This window comes from Cervus elaphus, chromosome 10 (genome assembly GCF_910594005.1).
Source record: "Cervus elaphus chromosome 10, mCerEla1.1, whole genome shotgun sequence".
Lineage (NCBI taxonomy): Eukaryota > Metazoa > Chordata > Mammalia > Artiodactyla > Cervidae > Cervus > Cervus elaphus.
The window spans coordinates 46,758,887-46,774,436 of record NC_057824.1 but is presented as its reverse complement, the minus strand read 5'-3'; the positions used below and the strand labels follow the sequence as shown (position 1 = coordinate 46,774,436).

The 15,550-nt window shown below is 51.6% G+C and overlaps 1 protein-coding gene and 1 non-coding gene across 3 annotated transcripts in view; both read left to right on the top strand.

Moving 5' to 3' along the window:
• The window catches only part of CLIP2 (CAP-Gly domain containing linker protein 2), a 75,269-nt gene extending 60,369 nt beyond the window's left edge, over positions 1 to 14,900 (top strand). For both annotated transcript variants that reach the window (XM_043914940.1, XM_043914941.1), the window contains 7 exons: positions 273 to 330; positions 2,953 to 3,036; positions 4,120 to 4,276; positions 5,845 to 6,004; positions 7,879 to 8,070; positions 8,587 to 8,649; positions 12,859 to 14,900. In XM_043914940.1, coding sequence (XP_043770875.1) covers positions 273 to 330; positions 2,953 to 3,036; positions 4,120 to 4,276; positions 5,845 to 6,004; positions 7,879 to 8,070; positions 8,587 to 8,649; positions 12,859 to 12,870 — 726 coding nt within the window. In that variant the 3' untranslated portion in view covers positions 12,871 to 14,900. The remainder of the gene's footprint in view (positions 1 to 272; positions 331 to 2,952; positions 3,037 to 4,119; positions 4,277 to 5,844; positions 6,005 to 7,878; positions 8,071 to 8,586; positions 8,650 to 12,858) is intronic.
• On the top strand, positions 6,615 to 6,721 carry LOC122702395. The gene has a single exon (XR_006343254.1). It is a non-coding gene; the product is annotated as a U6 spliceosomal RNA (small nuclear RNA).
• Positions 14,901 to 15,550: the final 650 nt, after the last annotated feature.

Sequence of the window (15,550 nt, the reverse complement as noted above, 5' to 3'; positions counted from 1 at the left end):
CGTCCCCAGGAAGGAGACATCTGTTTAATATGATAGACATTTGCAAACAGGAAAGGACAGGAAGTGACCACATGGATGCTATGTAAGCAGCCTTGGGGGGTCCTGGGAGCAGAGCAGGGGTCCTCTTGTCAGGGAGGCCTGACCGAGAACACCTGTGCCCCCTGCTGCAGCAAGTCCATGAAGGTCTCCTTGTATTGGGGAGAGGTGGGCTGGCTGGGGCTGGGGGCCGAGACAGGGAGGTGAGCATCCCCCTTACAGGGCTCTCCTTTCAGATGATTGAATCCAACGACATTTCAGGGGAGAAGATCAGGATGAAGGAGACTGTGGAGGGTGAGTGGCCACTGGGTCGGGCGGGATGTGGGGCTTTGGGGAAAGGCTGGTGGGTTTTGCCTCCAAGCTGGGTTTGACTTTGTTTTGCCTCATCTGGTGTTTGGTGAAAGCTGCCTGGGCTTCCCAGGTGGCACCAGTGGTGAAGAATCCACCATGCAGTGCAGGAGACGTAAGAGACATGGGTTCAATCCCCGGGTTGGGAAGATCCACCGGAGGAGGCGATGGCAACCCACTCCAGTATTCTTACCCGGACAATCCCATGGACCAAGGAACCTGGCGGGCTACAGTCATAGAATCACAAAGAGCTGGACACGACTGAAGTGACGTAGCACACACATGCAAGAGCCGAAGGGTGTTTATTGAGAACTGGACTGTGTGTTTGATTTTGTTATTTTTCTTTTTTTCAAGATATTTTTTGATGTGGACCATTTTAAAAGTTTTACAATATAGCTCCCCAACCAGGCATCGAACCCTGCATTGGAAGGCAAAGTCTTAACCATTGGACCACCAGGAAAGTCCCTTGTCATGCAGATTTTTAAAAATCAATCTTTTATTTTGGGGATCTTGGGCTTATTCTTTTTCTGTGTAAATCGATTCACATAGAATTCTTACTCCAGGTGTGAGGTAAGGATCCACTTTAATTTTTTTCCCCAAGAGTGCCCACTTATCCCAGCACCATTTTTGAAAACCTCTCATCTCCCTGTCTCCACTGATTTGAATGAACCAAACTTACCATCTTTAAATTCCATCAGGTAATTGACTTTCTAGATTTTTTATTCCTTTCCAATAACCTATCTGTCTGTTCATGCACCACTTTTACAGTGTTTTGAAGCTTTGTATATATTTAAGTTACTGGCAAGGCTGGTCTTAGGCTTTTTTTTTTTTTTTTCCAAAATTCTCTCAGCTGTTCTTTTTTATTTATTTGGCTTTGCTGGGTCTTCGTTGCAGCATATGGGATCTAATTCCCTGACCAGGGGTCAAACCCCGGGTATCCTGCATTGAGAGCATGGAGTCTTGGCCACCGGACAACTAGGAAAGTCCCCCCTCCCACCTATTTTTTTTTTAATTGAGACAAAATTTAAATAAAATCAAACATTTTAAAGCAAACCATTCAGGGGCATTGATATATTCAGAGTGTTGTGCAATCATCTCTTCTGTCTAGTTCCAAAACTTTTTCATCACTCCAAGAGCAAGCCCCATATGCGTTATCAGTCATTCTCTTATTTTCCCCTCATCGCAGCTGCTGACAACTGCTAATCTGCTTTCTGTCTCTGTGGATTTGCCTCTTCTGGATATTTCATATAGATAGCATCATATAACACGTGGCCTTTTATGTCTGGCTTGTTTCACTCTGCATAATATATTAAAGGTTCACCCACGTTATAGCACGGGTCGGTGCTTCGTTCCCACGTGTGACCAATAGGCCATTGTATGCATGCGCCCGATTTTGCCATCCATTCACCTGTCAATGGACAGTTGGGTTGCTTCCACCTTGCAGCCGTTGTGAATAGTGCTGCCGTTAAGTGTGCATGTGGGGGTACTTGTTGAGTTCCTGTTTTCAGCTCTTTGAGGGTGTATACTAGGGAGGGGAATTGTTAAATTGTATAGTAATTGCAGGCTTCCCTGGTGGCGCAGTAGTAAAGAATCTGCCTGCTAATGCAGGAGACTCAGGTTCGATCCTTGGATCAGGAAGATCCCCTGGAAAAGGGAATGGCAACCCGCTCCAGTATTCTTGCCTGGAAAATTGCATGGACAGAGGAGCCCGGTGGGCTACTGTCCATGGGGTCGCAAAGAGTCGAACAGGACTCAGCAACTGAGCACGCACACCCATGGTAATTGTGTGTTTAATTCTTTGAAGAAGTTTTTTAGGGTTTTTTTGCCAGGTTTTCTTGGCTGATCTTGCTTATTTTTCCAAGTGACTTTGATTTTATTTAAAGTTTTTTCCTTTTTTAAAATTTTTATTTACTTATTTTTAAAAAAACTTTTTTCCAAGTGATTTTAGAATTAGCTTATCTGGTTCCACAAAAATTACAATCTGGCTGGCATTTTTACTGGTATCGCATTGAATTTATAAATTAATGTACAGAAAGTTAATACAGTTCTAGAACCTTCTGTGCATCTTTTTCATGCTGTCCTGGGCTATCCAGTATTGAATGCATGTGGCCAAGTGACGTGAGCACCTTTATTAGCCCCATTTTTCACTTGAGGAAGTTGAGAGTCTGAGAGTTAAGTTGCTCAAGACCATACAACACTGACACCCCTTCTTCAGGGTGGGTTACCCAGGCTTCCCTTGGGGCTCAGCTGGTAAAGAATCTGCCTACAATGCGGGAGACCTGGGTTAGATCCCAGGGCTGGGAAGAGCCCCTGGAGAAGGGAAAGGCTACGCACTCCAGTATTCTGGCCTGGAGAATTCCATGGACTGTATAGTCCATGGCGTCACAAAGAGTGGGACGCAACTCTCACTTCACCCAGAAGGTCGACTGGCTTGAGAAAGAACTTGGACTCTGGAGGCCAAGTGTGACATCATTTTAGGGTTTGGCTGGGAGGGCCACCCCCTCGTCTGCCGGACTGCAGTGTTGGATCTGGGGTATTGATGGCTCCTCATCTCCCCCTTCTCCCCAGGCCTGCAGGACAAGCTGAACAAGAGGGACAAAGAGGTGACAGCCTTAACATCTCAGACCGAGACACTCAGGGCCCAAGTAAGTGGTAAGTCTCCCTCCTTTTGGGCAGATGCGGGGGCTTTCACCAGGCCACGTGCCAGTCCAGCAGGGGAGGGCGAGATGACGCTGGCCAGGGTGCCCTTCCCCACTCTGCCCGAGGAGAAGTCAGTCTGGCCCAGGTGGCCTGCACTGGACTTCCACCTGGGCAGCAGTGTGGGGGGAGTGGGGGCCCCAGGGATTTCCCTGATGGTTCGGTAGTTAGGACTCTGTGCTTCCAATGCAGGGGTCAGTAGTTTGATCCATGGTCGGGGAACTAAGATCCCATAGGCCGAATGGCACAGCCACAAAAAACACTGGGGGACCCCAGCCACCTTCTCTCCCCAGAGCCAGGCCTCTGTTCCCTGTGTTCGGCAATTGCATCACGTCTTTCCTCTTTCTGGGCTTGAAGACCCCTGGGTTTCAATCTCTCTGCCTTTTAGTACAGTACTTGGGCACTAGCCCCTGGAAGAAATACCAGGATTTCAGAATTGGGAGGGGAAGGACTTTGGCTGCAGCAAAAGACAAGGCCCAGGGGAAATGGGGATGAAGCCTGGTGGGGGCGGGGGGCATGGTAGGGGGCCTGGAATCTGTGACTTGGTGACAAACTGGCCCTGCTTCTTGTCCACCAGAATGCCAGTGGTGGTACCTATGAGTCGGCCCCCATCCTGGGAAACGGTTCTCACCCCCCTTCTCTCCACTCCCCATCACATTCACGTGGCATAATGGGTCCCGACAAAGGTCAGTTGACCTCAGATTCCTCCGGGGCCAAGGTGAAGTTGTAGATTTCCCTCGTCCAGGCGACACTGTAAACGCCCAGGCCCTGTCTCTCAAAGGCTGGACTGCTTTCCTGACACCAGAGGGCCCGGCTGCTGTGTGGAGGCCGTGGTCTGCTTTTCCTAAGTAGCTCTTCTCGGCCCCTCACTGCCTGGCCCTACAGGACGAGAGAGGTCCACTCAGTGGCGCGTGTCCCTGTTAACACCCCCGTTTCCCCGGGAAAGCCTACTCCCCACCCGGGCTTTGGCCCCCAGGTGGGACAGGTTCCCGTGGCGATCCCAACCCTCTCCCTCCTTGTCCTGCCGGCTGGCCTCAGCACTGGAGGGCAAGTGCAGGTTGGGGGAGAAGAAGGTGGACACCCTCCAGAAAGAGAAGCGGCGCTTGGAGTTGGAGCTGGAGGCCGTGTCCCGGAAGACCCATGATGCCTCGGGCCAGCTGGTCCTCATCAGCCAGGAGCTGCTCCGGAAGGAGCGGTGAGTCAGCCGTGGGCGGTGGTCAGACCAGCGTGACCCTCACTCCACCCAGCTAATAGCACCCAGTGTTTTTTGGAGGCGAGCCAGGGAATAGACCTGGTGGACAGATGACTGGCATCACCAGTGATCACCATACTGTCTGCTGCTAAGCTCCAGCAAAGCCTCAGAATCCTTCTTAACACAGTTCTCCAAGCAGAGCTCATAGGAAAGATTAGTGGTTCCCAAATATCTTGGTCTTGGGGACCCCTTGAAACTCTTAAAAAGTATTGAGGACTCCCACTTCCTCTTCCTTGAAGCCCTCCTTGGTTGATGTAGGTCACCATGAGCTGCTTCTTGCTTCTTTGGTACTTAGGATAGGAGTGGGAGATCAGCTAGAAATGTGTTGGCAGATTAAATGAGTAGAGATTTATTTTAGTCACATAACAAGAAATCTGGAGGTAGCTACAGCTGGCATTTGGTTCAGTGGCTCAAGGTACCAATGCCAACACCTTTGTTCTCTTGGGTTCTGTTAGACTCTTTCTCATGGTTGCAGGGTGGCTGCTGAAGCTCCAGCCATCACGTATCATCATTCAGAGTAGGAAGAAGGAAGAAAGGGAAAGGATCAGTGACAGCAAACTTCTACTTTATTCTTAACTACCCATGGCCACCTAGAGAGGGAGTTTTCCCCTCCTCTAAAGTAGATTCTGGCAAGGGGAAGAGCTAAGAAGGGGTATATCCTTTTTTCCCAGCCTCTGCCCATGGGAGACATTGCTAATTGATCACTGCACTCTTTTTCTGCAATGCCCAGATGTGGCCTCAGAATCAGTCTCACCACAGTATTCCAGGCAGCTACTGCCAGTTACTACCAGCGTTGATGTAGGAAATAAAAGTTATTTGATAGCAGGTATTTAAAATGTCTTGCCCCATGAGCTCTCTTGGATAAATACTTTATTTTTTTTTTAATTTCACTTAATTTTATTATTACCTTAAAAATGTATTTTATTGGGACTTACCTGGTGGTCCAGTGGTTAAGAATCTGCCTTGCCATGCAGGGGATACAGGTTTAATCCCTAGTCGGGGAACTAAGATCCCATAAACCACACAGCAGCTAAGCCTGTGTGCTGCAACTACTAAGCCTGTGTGCCACAACTAAGACCTGATGCAGCCAAATAAATATATAAATATTTTTTAAAATAAGTAAATAAAATAAAAAGTAGTTTTTGGAAGTTACATTTATTTATAACATTATATAAGTTTTGTGTATACAATATTATATTTCCACATCTGTACTATTTTTAATTAAACAAACATTTTATTCTCTTTTTAAAAAAAAAAAAAACTTCAAAAAAATTCTAAGAAAGGCTGAGTCCTCTTGACTGTCCGGTTCCCAAACCCGAGTCTCTCCCCAGCTGTGGTCGGATGGTTTCAAGCCTCACGCTTCCTCTCTGGCCCCTCCCGGCACAGATGCTGTGTCCTAGTAGCCAGTATCCCCCTGGGGTTGCCAGTCCCAGGCACCTGGCTAATTGTGGAGCATGAGAGATGAGGGACCCAGGCTGACTGCTGTTCTGTGCAACCCCCGCCCGGCTCAGGAGTCTGAACGAACTGCGGGTATTGCTGCTGGAGGCCAATCGCCATTCCCCGGGGCCTGAGAGGGACCTGAGCCGTGAGGTCCACAAGGCCGAGTGGCGGATCAAGGAGCAGAAACTCAAGGATGACATCCGGGGCCTGCGGGAAAAGCTGACCGGGCTGGTATGTGGGGAAGGGGGCGGCCTGGGGATGGGGGACACCAGGGAGGGGCTGGGGTGACCTGCTGTCAGGCCATGGAGATTGGTGACCTCCTGCAGCCACCCCAGGGACAGCCAAGTCACAGTGAGGGTTCGGAATCCCCTAGAACCACTGGCAGGGTCAGCAGTGTGGCTGCTGGGAGGGCCACGGGAGGCCCCTTTTGTAGACATCATGGCTGGTTGTGTGGCTGGCTGGGTGATGCAATGCAAAGGAAGATTTCCTCAGAAGCTGACCAGTCCAGAGGTGGGGTGGCCTACAGCCGGGTGGTGAGCTCCCCATCCAGGGAAGTAATCAACCAGAAGCCAGCTCCTTGTTCAGGGTCCTGCAGTGGCAATTCATGCATCCATCTCCGGGACGAGAGGTGAACAGAGGCCTGACTGAGCAGAGTCCCCAGAAGTGCAGGTGGGGTAGGCTGGTAGCGCAGGACAGAACCATCCCACTCCATCCCCCATTGCTCAGCATTCAAGACAAGCCTATGGCAGGTTCCTGGCCTGGTCAACTCCAAGGTATGGACAGGTTAGGTCCAGGAGGACAGGCTTGCTGTCAGGGGAAGCTGCTCCAAAGCCCCTCGCTGGTGCTCGCTTCGGCAGCATATATACTAAAATTGGAACCATACAGAGAAGATTGGCATGGCCCCTGCGCAAGGATGACACGCAAATTCGTGAAGCGTTCCATATTTTTAAAAAAAAAAAAGACAAAGCCCCTCGCTGCCCACCCGCCCAGCCACAGAGGTTCAGCCACAGTGGAGGAGATGGAAGAAGAGGGGCCTCGCAGGCAGGAGGAGAGCCCAGGACCCGCCTGCTGCTGTGGGAGCAGCCCTAGACCTGCAGGGTTAAGGGAGGGGGATGTCCATTATTCTGTCTGCACGGAGATTGTGGGCGTGGGGACCACCGGGCCTTTCAGTCCTGGCAGGTCTGCCCAGCAGAGAGAGGTTACAGACCCCTCTGTGGTCCTCATGGTGCTGTGAGCCTGGGTGTAACTTGGAAACCAAGACCCTAGGGCTAGTAGGGACTTGGGAGTTACCATTCCAACTCTTTGCCAGAGCTGCATGGGGGGGGACGAGCCACGCTGTCTCCATGAACCACGAGCTAGTCAAGTTTACACGTGACCAGCCTCTCCTCTGTCCCCCCTGTACTGTCCCCAGCACCACAGCGAATTAGGGATGGGCTTGGTGGTTAGAAACCTCCTGAAGTGAGGGAGGTTTGGATGGAGAAGGAGGCTTGGGTAGAGGATCGGAGCAGAGTAGAAGGACCTAGAAGCACCCGCCCAAGGAGGGCAGTGCAGGGAGGGTTTGTGGTCTGCCTGTCTCCGGTACCGTGGTGGGCGGGGTCAGCTGCGGAGCATTTGGAAGGGAAGGGAAGGAATGTCCTATTGAGGCGGGCAGTGGGGGCGTTTTGAGGAGGGGTTCAGGGGATGAGGCTGTGGGTGGTCTAGGGGTGAAGAGGAAGGACCCACGTAAGACAGTGTGGAGGGAGTCGGGGGCTTGCAGGAAGGAAAGAAGGGAGGGAGGGGTCCTAGGTTTAGAGACTTGGAAAACATGGAGCATCTGATAGAACCTGGGAATCCAGGGCAGGGAGCAGGAAAGATGCTTCTGTGGGGACCCTCAGGTGAGGGAGGGAGGCTTGAGGGGCATCCTGGTGATGCCCAAGGCTGACCCAGAGATGATGTGGGATAGACAAGTTTCCTGCCCAGAGAAGAGGTCACCCTCCCGCAGCACATACATGCACACACACATATGCATGCACGCAGAGACACACACACGCACGCAGAGACACACATGTGCACGCACGCACAGACACACACACACACACACTCGTCCTCTCTCCTGCTGCTTCCAGGACAAAGAGAAGTCCCTGTCGGATCAGAGGCGCTACTCCCTCATCGACCCGTCCTCATCCTCGGCACCGGAGCTCCTGCGGCTGCAGCACCAGCTAATAAGCACGGAGGACGCGCTGCGGGACGCGCTGGACCAGGCTCAGCAGGTGGAGAGGCTCGTGGAGGCCATGAGGAGCTGCCCCGATAAGTCCCAGGTGAGCTGGGTGCCCCCCAGATCTGGGGTGAGAGCCTCAGCCTTGCCCCCTGGAAGTCCCAGCCTGAGGGGTCCTTGGCTTTATCCTGAGGAGCTCAGACGAAAGGTGGAGATGCAGCCTTGCCCTGAGAGCCTAGATTTCCCCATTTTGATGGGCTCTGCTCAGAGTTCCGGGCTTCCCAGGTGGCGCTAGTGATTAAAAAACCCACCTGCAATGCAGGAGACACGGAGACACGGGTTTGATGCCTGGGTAGGGAAGATCCCCTAGAGGAGGGCATGGCAACCCACTTCAGTATTCTTGCCTGGGAAATCCCATGGACAGAGGAGCCTGGCGGGCTATGGTCCATAGGGTCGCACAGAGTCGGACACAACTAAAGTGACTTAGCACTCACAAACACACGCTCAGAGTTCAGAGCCTGAGATGGTCCTATTGGGAAGACCTTGCCATCTAGTGGACGAACCAGGAAATGCTGGCTGGTGAACCTCGCTCAGTCTCTCGCCCTTGACTCTTCAACAGGCCATCAGCAATTCCGGTTCTGCAAACGGCGTCCACCAGCAAGACAAGGCCCACAAACAAGAGGTAAGGGGCACCCTGTCCCTGGGGGGGTTTGCTCCGTCACTCCCACGGCCCTCGCATACAGGCTGATTTCTCTGGAGAGGAAACTTTGAAAAGGCACCACAGGTACAAAGACACATTTTGCAAGAGCCTTTGGGTCACTCATAGAGGAGGGACCGTGGAGTCAAACTTGATTCAGTTCCCATCCTGCTCTTTTAACCTTCCTCTTTCCAAAAAAAAACCTTTTATTGTAAAATAATATGTGCCTATTGGGAAACTTTTGGGAAAAAACTCATAAATACATAAGGAAGAACACACTGGACATTCCCTGGTGGGCCAGTGGTTAGGACTCCACACGTCCACTGCAAGGGGCACAGGTTTGATCTCTGGTCAGGGAACTAAGGTCCCACAAGCTGTGCGGCGTGGCCAGAAAAAACACACTCACCAGTAGCTCTTCTACCCAGCGATGACCAAGGTTGACATTTTTAAGTGACACAGTTCCCGAACTTTGCTCAGCATGCACGTGTGTGTATGTATATGTATGTCCACATGTACAGCCAATCCAAACTATTCCCTGTTTGCAGACTCACCTGCTTGGTAACATTTATCTGTAACCCCAAACTCCACACTCACAGCACTTTTGTGTTCATTCATGGACACGTGCAGAGCAGAGAAAAATGTAATCACCTGAGACATGGCACGTTCCCAGATGAGTTTGTACAAAGCAGCGTGCTTGTACTAACATTCTGCAAACAAGTGTCCTTTTCACGGTCTACTTAGTGACACATTCCTCACATTTTCATGCTTTTTTCTTGGTGATTTTCACTGTTTAAAATGGCCCCCAAGCATCATGTTGTGTTCTAGAAGAGCCGTCTAGTGTTCCTAAGTGAAGGAAGGCTGCAATGTGCCTTCCAGAAAATACTTTAGAGAAGCTCCATTCAGACATGAGTTATAGTGTTGCTGGCCTTGAGTCCATTATTAATGAGCCAAGAAGATGAATTCAGTGAAATGCTTTAAGCAGAAACACGCATGAAACATGGTTACCTGTTGATCGATCAATGAAAATGTCAGATCAGAGATTTGCAGGAACCTTGTACTTCCACTGGGAGCAATGGTTCAGTTTTTGCTAGTTTCATGACAGTTTGATTCTGTAGAACAGAACTCTTGCAAATCATGAAGACTGTTATATGTCTGTAAATGTATGTACACATTAACTTTAAAAAAAAAATTGTATTCCTGGTAGCTCAGACTGTAAAGAATCTGCCTGCCAATGCAGGAGAGCTGGGTTCGATCCCAGGTCAGGAAGATCCCCTAAAGAAGGAAATGGCAACCCACTCCAATATTCTTGCCTGGAAAATCCCATGGACAGGGGAGCCTGGCAGACTACAGTTTATGGGGCACAAAGAATCAGACATGACTGAGCGAATAATACATATAGTTGACATAATCATGCCTTTTTTTATAATTGTATTTTTAAGATTTTTTTTTTAATGTGGATCATTTGTAAAGTCTTTATTGAATTTGTTACAGTATTGCTTCTGTTTTATGTCTTGTTTTTTTGGCCCTGAGGCATGTGGAATCTTAGCTTCCTGACCAGGGATTGAACCTGTACCTCCTGCATTGGAAGGCAAAGTCTTAACCACTGGACCACCAGGAGAAGTCCCTATACATTCTTTTTATTTAGAAATAATTTTTAATTGACAAAAAAGTTACAAGAATTAAAAAAAAGCACCTCGAGGGACTTTCCTGGTGGTCCAGTGGCAAAGACTCCGAGCTCCTAGTGCAGGGGGCCCCGGTTCGATCCCTGGTTGGAGAACTAGATCCCACAGTTAGAAAACCCCACAGGCTGCAATGAAGACTGAAGATCCTTCATGCTACAAATAAGACCTGGTGCAGCCAAATACATAAATATGAAAGTGACAGTGTTAATTGCTCAGTTGTGTCTGACTCTTTGTGACCCCATGGATTGCGGTCCCCCAGGCTCCTCTGTCCATGGAGTTCTCCAGGCAAGAATACTGGAGTGGGTTGCCATGCCCTCCTCCAGGGGATCTTCCTGACCCAGGAATCGAACCTGTATCTCCTGCCTTGCCGGCGGATTCTTTACCACTGAGCCACCAGGGAAGCCCATAAATACCTATACACAGATACGAACTAAAACTAAATAGCACCTAGAGCATCAGCTCTCCTTCCCCCCATAACACGTGGTTAAGATTATGCCCCATTTGCTTTACTTTTTGTTCTCTATGTGTAGATGTGTGTTATATGCATGTAATATTTTTCTGAACCATTTGAGTATAATTGCATATTCAGTCCATATTCCCTGAGAAACAGGGCATGATTTTACATAAACACAGTACAGTTATCAGTCTCAGCAAATGTCATGCTGTAATGAGATTTGTTAATATAGCCAATCATACTCCCTACCTGTTTTCTTCATTTGACCCTGGCGTGTCTTCACAGCTCTCTCCCTGCGGGTCCAGTCTAAGGTTACTGAGGCTCATTGCATTTACTTGTTATGTCTTCTTTAGTCTCCTTACATCTGGAACATTTCCTCCATTTCACTTGGATTTTTATGGCATGGCATTTTTGAAACACAATCCCTCCCTCTTTGTTTAACAGAAGATTCCTCCTTTGGGGTTTGACTGTCCTTTGGGGTGATTAGAGCCCAGTTCTGCAATTCAGGCTGAAATACTCGGTTAAGGTCGTGTTCTTCTCCAGGCATCACGACTGGGGCACGTGATGCCCATCTGCCCTTCATTCCAGGTGTGAATCTTAATCACCTGGTCAAGGTGTTGTCTGACCCCTACTGTATGGTTACTGGTTCTTTCTGAATGAACATTGAGTGGAGACCCTGGAAGACCTTGTGAATTCTCTGCTCCTGACTCAAATGCCCCCTGGATTCATCATCGGTCTGTGAATCTTGCCTGAGCCGTCTTTATTGTGATGGTTGCAAAGTAGCACATAAATTATTTCATTTTAATTTTTTTGGCCATACCACACTGCTTGTGGGATCTTGGTTCTCCAACCAGGGATCTAACTTGGCCCCCTGCAGTGGAAGGGTGGAATCCTAACCTCTGGACTGCTAGGAAACTCCCTAAATTATGTAATGGAGTAGATAGCGTGCTCCAACTCAACGGATATGAATTTGAGCAAATTCCAGGAGATGGTGAAGGACAGGGAAGCCTGTTGCACTGCTGTCCATGGGGTCACAAAAGAGTCAGATGCAACTTAGCGACTGAACAAGAACAAAGCATGCTCTAATATTCAATTTCACCTCCTGGTTTTTTTTGCAACTGAATATTTTAAATGTAGCATCTTCTCTCTTTCTTAAGCAGTCTCTGTAAAGTCTACGTTTTATAAAATTGTGGGTGGAAAATTGGTTTCCCAGGACTTTCATGGGCCTGACTCCCTTGCTGGGAATGTGTTTTGCTGGGTTCTGTGTTAAGGGGGTATCTGGTGGCCCACCCCCCACAGTTAGCTCCTGCCATTCACCTGCAGTGTTAGAGAGCCCACCTGGGGCCCAGGTGCCAGCCCAGTTAGGCTCTGTCTCTGGCTCCCTGTGTGACCTTGGGCCGGTGCGACCTTGGGCTGGAGGAAAGAAGGCTTGTCCTTCCAACTCAGCTGATGGAGCCATGGCTGCAGGCACTCACCTGGAGACCAGAGAACCCTGGCCACAGCATCTGCTGAGGGCCTGGCCCTGGGGCTGAGAAGCAGAGAGAGACGGGTGTGGGGAGGTGGGGACCCCGCACCAGACCTGAGAGCAGGGTGGAGGCAGGAAGCTGTAGCAGGACCTGTCGGGGTTGTGTCTGCAGAGGAGCTGCCCGTACCCGGCCCCTTGGGACTTGATGTCCAGACTTTGTATGACTTTATCCTGCGAGGCACACGGAGGTCACCCCAGTTTACAGATGTGAAAACTGAGGCTTGGAGTCTCAGCACCAGTTTTCCTTTCCTCGGATCCAGCCTCCACGCAGGCTCTCAGAGCTCTTTGTAAATCCAGCCTGCTCTTTCCTCTTCCCTTCAACTTCCCATAAACCGCTCCCACCCTGCCTCCTGTCTCGCTGTGCCCCAAACACTTAGCACAGAGAGTGCTCCTGCCTCAGGGCCTTTGCACGTGCTGTTCTTCCCACTACCTGGCACCGGCCAGTTCTCCTCCCCCAGCCCTGCCCCACTCCCTCTGCCACTTGCCCCTGAGCCTCCTGAGACCCTTGCTGACTGAGCCCTTGCTTTCTCCAGGACAAGCACTGACCCTGAGGGACACCGTGGAGCGGCCCAGTCCAGACCAGAGCCCCTCCAGCCTGCCCCGGCGGCGCCCCCTCCAGGCAGGGGGCAGGACTGTCGCTTTGAAGACAAGAACAGTGTTTGTAACAATGACGTACCCGCCGCCGTGGACAATCCCCCACCCTTGACCCCCCTGCCGGACCAGGAGGCTTCTTCAAGCACGACCTTCCATGGAGAGCGGTACAGGCCTGGCCTGGCCCCTGGGACCTGCAGCCTGGGTGCCTTGGACACCCGGCAGTTTCTGGTGTTGGCTTGGGGAGGTCGGGGCGATCTGAACAGGCCCCTTTCCCCAAGAGGCACTGCCCTGAGGACCGTCTTGGCCCCTGGGCATGTCCCCATTCCCTTTCTTCCCTTCCTTCTCCTGCGGGTCCCTCTCAGACCCCCGAGAGCCATTGTCCTAGGAAGGGGTCAGAGGAGGGCCCCAGCTTCCCCTTCAGGCGCCAAGGAGAGAAGCCCCGTCATTAGGAGGCAGGAGGCGACCCCCTTTCCTGCAGCCTCTTCCAGACTAAGGCAGTCCCCAGGGCTCCTTGTCCCCACACACGAATGAGCCTCTTTCAAACGGTGGTACAAGTTCCCCTCAGCCCATCTGCCCAGCAAGGCCCCAGGTTCAAGGTGCTGGGACGTGGGCCCTTCGTTCCAACCCCAGCACACACGCAGCTCCAAGCGGCTGCTGTCCAGAGGGTGGTCCCCAAGGCCAGGAGCCACAGTATTAGGAAAGTCTGGAAGCCCCTTTCCTTCCCCTACCCATCCCCAGAGACCTGGCTTCTTGGAGCTGGGGCAGGGAGGCCCCAAACCAGTTCTTTGGGCGTGTTTTGACTGGTAGGTCATATGCGGTCCCCCCGGGTTGACTTGATGTTCCGAAACTGGCCTCCCACTGGCAGACTCACCCATGCAGACCCGGATGTATACACCTTCTGACCCTCGGCACAGGCACACTCAGAGGGGTCACGCACGCACACATGCCGTGTGGGTGGGACCTTTGCAGTCAGTCATGGTCGGACCACACGGACGCCCACCCTCGGTCTCCAGGATTGAGCCCCAGGCCTGGCAGGGCCGCGATTGCACACACTGTTCACGTGCCTGCAACCTCATCCTGCACAGAATCAGCCAGGTGCACGTGGGTGAGCCTTCGGGAGGCGTGGCCACGCAGGCGCATCTGAACACACAGCCCAACAGCCCCCTTTCAGGGGTACAAGGCGTCTGCCTGGGGCATATTAAGTCCTGTCTCCTGTAGCCAAGAAAAGAACCCAAGGATTGACTGGGGAAGAAAAGTCTCCCCACCTCCCCTCAAGCCTGCCAAGTTACTCCAGCCTCGTTTGCGATGGGAAAGCCAGCGTCTGCCCGAAGCCCCACCTCTAGAGCCGGGAGACCCACGGATGGTTGCCTTGCACTGCAGCGTCTCCGTGGAGGCCTGCCCCACCTCCCCCAGCTTAGGGGCCTCTTCCCCTAGGGGTAGAGGGGGTGCCTGATGGTCCAGCACAGTGTTCCCCAGTTGCACCAGGACAGGTATGCAGGTGGTGCCCAGGTCACCCCTGAGTGCTCCCAGGTACAGATGGGTGGTCTTCACGTCCTTGCCCCAAAGCAGCCCACCCTGGGGGCGGCCAGTTAGTCCTATTGGCCCCTCTTTGCTCCCCGTTGGCTTTCGGTAGCTCTTGCATGCGGTTTCATTAACAACGGTCTAGAAGCAATGCCGTAGTGGCTTAACCGAGTCAAATACTACTCTTTCCAGCAAAATCCGGCAGCTGCCCTGCCCACTGGAGGCACTGATTAGTCTACTAACAGCCAAAAGCCCACTCTGAGAGGAGCTGAGCCCCCCAGGATGGGCTGGCAGGTGGCAAGCGCTTTCCCCATGAGCATCTGCGCCTGCCCAGTGTATGCTCAGCCGTGCCCCTCCCCCAAGCCCTCCTGCACCCTCCCCTTCCCTTCCCCAAAGTGGAATTGTTGAACTGTGGCGAGTCTGTGCTCGAGACAATAAAGCTTGTGACTGAGGCCCAGGACCCCTGCGGTTTCCGCTTCTCTCTCTGTGGGCCTCCTGGCCTCCCCCCAACGTCTCCTAGCTCATGAACACCCAGGTGCCAGGAGTCTGACTTGATCCTGTTCCTGGTGGACTGCTAGCTAATTCTTACTCAAATGTGAATGGCTGATAAGGGCCTCAGGGGGCCTGGTGTGGAGCTGAGCTGCCTTGTCCGAGAAGAGGGAGCTCAACAAAAGTGGCAGAGAACCAGAGAAAGGGGGCATCCTGGAAGCCAGGTGAGGCTGCCAGAGAGGCATGAGGGTTTGGATTTGAATCTGTTGAAGATGTAAGTGGGCCCACAAGGAAAAATCGAAGTCTCCCCTGTACAAAATAGTGATGGATCAGCTAACAGATTGGATGAGTTCAGTGAGAACGCTTAAGACAGCTACTGCTGTCTCCTGCAGTAAGATGCCTTTAGATCATGTAGTCACTGTTTTGCCAGCTTTATGGTCATTTTGCAGGCTGTGCAATTGAGGGTCCCTCCCACCCTCCACCCCTCACCCCTCTCCACAGAGACCAAGCAAGGCTCTCGAGGTTAACAGCTGAATGGGTCCAGCTTTGTGCCCTTTCTCGGGCACTGCATCAGCAGAGTCCTGGAGGAAGCAGTGAGACTGTGCAGTGGGGGGATGAGAG